Here is a 4,522-nt window from a genome sequence, read left to right as displayed (position 1 = left end):
ATAGATGCTAAAAGTCAAACTGATGTGTAAACTGTCAGACACTCATCAGGGCGGGGCCTCCCTGTAATTACTAAATCCCGCCCCCACTTCCTTTATTCGACCAATTAAAGACGTTGAAGACTCAGCTGGAGTTCTTTGGGTCAGAGATTAGACAAGTTGATGCTAATCTGCTAAAGCGTTAGCTTCTGTCTGATGACTGTTGCAGCTCTTAAAGACTTTTTGGGAGTAAATCTTTATGACTGCTGTGAACTTTGACCCCCGGGCTGTTGACCGGTACCGGTACCGGTCCGTGGGTCACTTGGTACCGGGCCATAGACAGAAAAAACTAAGAAATATGAAAACAGATCATTTGAGCTTTTTTATTTTCTGATCTTGAAGGACGTTTTCTTTTTTCTTAAATCCTGGCTAACTGCTGAGGTCGAAGCTCCAAACCAACAAAAACACAACAACAAAACGTATTTACGTTTGTTTGGGCAGAAAAGAGCCGGTGAAGAAGCCGTGACCTCTGACTTCACGCAAAACAAAGCTGCTGTTTACAGACGAAATCTGGAGTCTCCACAAAAACAGATTCCTGGAGCCGCTCGCGGTAATAACTCAGACTTTTGACGGTTTCACCGACAGTTTCAGGCGCGGCGGATTCCCGATTGTGATCATATTCAGAAGACACCACTTTATGACAGTTGTGTCGTTTTATTTTGGTTTATTCATCCATCACATCCTAAAATTCAGACTCAGCTGAAGTCAGTCTGGTTAGAATCCACCTTGATGTTGAAAGGAAACCGTCATCACAAAGACCGAGTTTAAACTATTAGGACCCCCCCCCCCCACAGGTGTGTTTTCTGACCCCAAACATCTCCACTGGTTAGTTGAGTCTCTATCGTCTTCAATTGGTCGACTGAAGGAAGGAGAGGCGGGATTTAGTGAGGAGGCCCCGCCCTGATGAGTGTCTGACAGTTTACACGTCAATTTGAGTTTTGGCATCTATAAAGTGCCATGTATGCAAATCAGACATTACACCAGGGGGCGCTGTTTTGAGTTTTGACACAGACTGTGGGGTTTTACTATGGACTAGATTTTAAGTTACTTTAAAATGAATTCAAAGCAAACATGTATTGAAATGTCATTTGAATTACATTAAAATCAAATGACTATTTACAATGCAAATGACTTTGTTTTTATTCAGTATTTTATTTTCAAAGTTGTCAAATTGAATTCTAATTTTTAACAATAATTTTGTCAATTGCAAAATGAATTTTCACATTTAAATGTCAATGAAGGAATTGATAATACTTTCAGTTACGGCTCAAAAACGTACAGATTTCTGTTTAACTTGAACTGTTTTCAGGTTAAGATTTGGGGAACCCTCGATGAACTTTGGTTTGAATATTTGATCAGAAGTGTGTTCAGGTTCTGGTCAGACCGTGTTTATCTGGTGATCAGATGGTTGATGTTTCAGACGCTGAAGGTGAGTTTGGAGGAATGGATTGTTCAGATTGTTTCCTGGTTTTCAGGGAAACAGATTCTTCAGTTTCAAACGTCAGAGTTTCTCCAGGAGGAAATGACATCACGAAGGCTCGTCTCTGCTGTGTGAAGAGCAGGAATTCTGCTCTTCCTGAGTTCCGACATTTTCCAGTTTCCAGCGTTTTCAGTGAAATCTCTGAAAACTTTTCGAGTTTCTAAATGTTCCAGCTTCAGAGCTTCCAGAGTTCCTGACAGAAACATCTCTGAAAGTTTTGCCTGAAACTGAAGCTTTTGTAAAACACTGGAGTGGATTACGAGGGTGAATACCTGGTTGGTCGGTCTGTCCGGCTTCCTTCCTGTCTGTGGGGACGGTGGACAGCCGGGGGGGTTGGGGGGGTTGGGGGGGGTTTCTTTAGCCTCTGTCCTCTGCTGTGAAAACACGCTCAGGCTCTGACTTTGACTTTCATTCTTGTGGTTCATGAACCTGAAAGCGGCCCGTCGCTGGAGGCCTGCGGTTCTCATAGGGACGGGGGGGCCTCTGAATCCACCCCCCCCCCCTCACACATGTCCAGAAAAGTTGGTCAAAGCGTAGATCAACCAGAGCTGTGATGTCACAGGTCGAAGGTCAGGCTTCACTGGGGTTTGAATGAAGAGGCTGCGGCGTGCTCCGGTCCGGCTGGATGACCAGCGGCGGTCCGGCCGGATGACCAGCGGCGGTCCGTCCGGATGACCAGCGGCGGTCCGGCCGGATGACCAGCAGCGGTCCGTCTGGATGACCAGCAGCGGTCCTCGGCCCGAGACACTCGACCACAAACGTCTGCACGTAAAGTCAAACGGACCACAGCGACTGTGTCCAGATCTACAAAGAAACTCCTCTAAATCCACCTTGAAAGAGGATTCTGAGACCGACCCTGAATGGAGGTCTGCAGACGGCGTCACTTGATGAGAGTCGGATAATCTCAGAGATGAACTCAGATGTTGGTTGTTGTTTGGGTTAATGCACGTTCAGGCAGAGCTCCACGCCATCATGAGCGCCATGAAGTCAGCGTGCGACTCCACAGAGACTCGAGAACAAAGAGCGGGGTTCCCACAGAGCTCCACCTCGAACATCAGACGAGGAAAACCAAGACCGTCCGTCAGTCCTCAGAAAAACGGTCAGAAATCCAGACCTTCAGGGAGATCCGTGCAGCCGGCATCCCTGATGGTTCAGTCAGAAGATCTGCAGGTCTGGAGGATCCCAAACCGGCATCTTTAAAGCAACAAAGACCATCACTGAGCAGAAAGCATCTACTGTAAAGCACGGAGGGGGAGGGTTGGTGTGATGGGTCGTTCCTCAATTACTGGACGTCCAGCACCAAACGCTGGTCCATGGAGACCCCATTTAATGTAAAGAAGATCAGCTGAAATCTGTTGGTATTTTTGGATTGTCCCAGCAGGGGGGGGGGGACTCAGTCACACGAGGAAATCATGGCTGTTGGTTTCACGACAGGTTGCCATGGCAACTTCGGTGAAGAAAAAAAGACCTCGGCCTTCTCCATGTCTGAGATGTTGATCAGCTGACTGATGGTGGAGCTGCTGCTTCATGTCTGAACGTCTGTGAGTCCTGGATGGAGCAGTAAGAGTGTGTCTGTGTGTCTGCAGGTGTGCGTCTGCAGCGGGAAGTCTGAGTGTCACTGCCATGAGGTCAAAGGCCAGAAGGTGAGAAGATCTCAGCCGAAACTCCTCCATGTAAAGGGTCACGGTCACCATGGAAACCAACTCTGCATCAGACCAGAATCAGACCAGAATTAAACCAGAATCAAATCAGGATCAGACTGGAATCAGACCAGAATCAGACCAGAATCAGACCAGAATTAAACCAGAATCAGACCAGAATCAACCCAGAATCAGACCAGAATCAAATCAGAATCAAATCAGGATCAGACTGGAATCAGACCAGAATCAGACCAGAATCAGACCAGAATCAGACCAGAATTAAACCAGAATCAAATCAGTATCAGACTGGAATCAGACCAGAATCAGACCAGAATCAGACCAGAATTAAACCAGAATCAGACCAGAATCAAATCAGAATCAAATCAGGATCAGACTGGTATCAGACCAGAATCAGACCAGCATCAGACCAGAATCAGACCAGAATTAAACCAGAATCAAATCAGGATCAGACTGGAATCAGACCAGAATCAGACCAGAATCAGACCAGAATCAGACCAGAATCAGACCAGAATCAGACCAGAATCAGACCAGAATCAGACCAGAATCAGACCAGAATCAGACCAGAATCAGACCAGAATCAGACCAGAATCAGACCAGAATCAGACCAGAATCAGACCAGAATCAGACCAGAATCAGACCAGAATCAGACCAGAATCAGACCAGAATCAGACCAGAATCAGACCAGAATCAGACCAGAATCAGACCAGAATCAGACCAGAATCAGACCAGAATCAGACCAGAATCAGACCAGAATCAGACCAGAATCAGACCAGAATCAGACCAGAATCAGACCAGAATCAGACCAGAATCAGACCAGAATCAGACCAGAATCAGACCAGAATCAGACCAGAATCAGACCAGAATCAGACCAGAATCAGACCAGAATCAGACCAGAATCAGACCAGAATCAGACCAGAATCAGACCAGAATCAGACCAGAATCAGACCAGAATCAGACCAGAATCAGACCAGAATCAGACCAGAATCAGACCAGAATCAGACCAGAATCAGACCAGAAGTAAAAAAGAATCAGACCGGAATCAACCCAGAATCAGACCAGGATAAAATCAGAATAAAATCAGGATCAGACCGGAATCAGACCAGAATCAGACCAGAATCAGACCAGAATTAAACCAGAATCAAATCAGGATCAGACTGGAATCAGACCAGAATCAGACCAGAATTAAACCAGAATCAGACCAGAATCAACCCAGCATCAGACCAGAATCAAATCAGGATCAGACCAGAATCAGACCAGAATTAAACCAGAATCAAATCAGGGTCAGACTGGAATCAGACCAGAATCAGACTGGAATTAAACCAAAATCAAACCAGGATCAGACCAG

The 4,522-nt window shown here is 46.1% G+C and overlaps 1 protein-coding gene across 2 annotated transcripts in view; it reads left to right on the top strand.

Annotated features, from left to right (window-relative positions):
• col4a3 (collagen, type IV, alpha 3) overlaps positions 1–4,522 on the top strand; it is a 30,371-nt gene that overhangs the window by 974 nt on the left and 24,875 nt on the right. For both annotated transcript variants that reach the window (XR_002919863.2, XM_024277974.2), the window contains exon 2: positions 3,103–3,159. Coding sequence is in view for 1 of the 2 variants with exons in the window: in XM_024277974.2 (XP_024133742.1) it covers positions 3,103–3,159 (57 nt within the window). In the remaining variant the exon portion in view is untranslated. The remainder of the gene's footprint in view (positions 1–3,102; positions 3,160–4,522) is intronic.

Source organism: Oryzias melastigma, linkage group LG13 (assembly GCF_002922805.2).
Source record: "Oryzias melastigma strain HK-1 linkage group LG13, ASM292280v2, whole genome shotgun sequence".
NCBI classification, from domain to species: Eukaryota; Metazoa; Chordata; class Actinopteri; order Beloniformes; family Adrianichthyidae; genus Oryzias; species Oryzias melastigma.
Note: the sequence above shows the minus strand (reverse complement) of the source record. Positions and strands in the feature narration are given on the sequence as shown.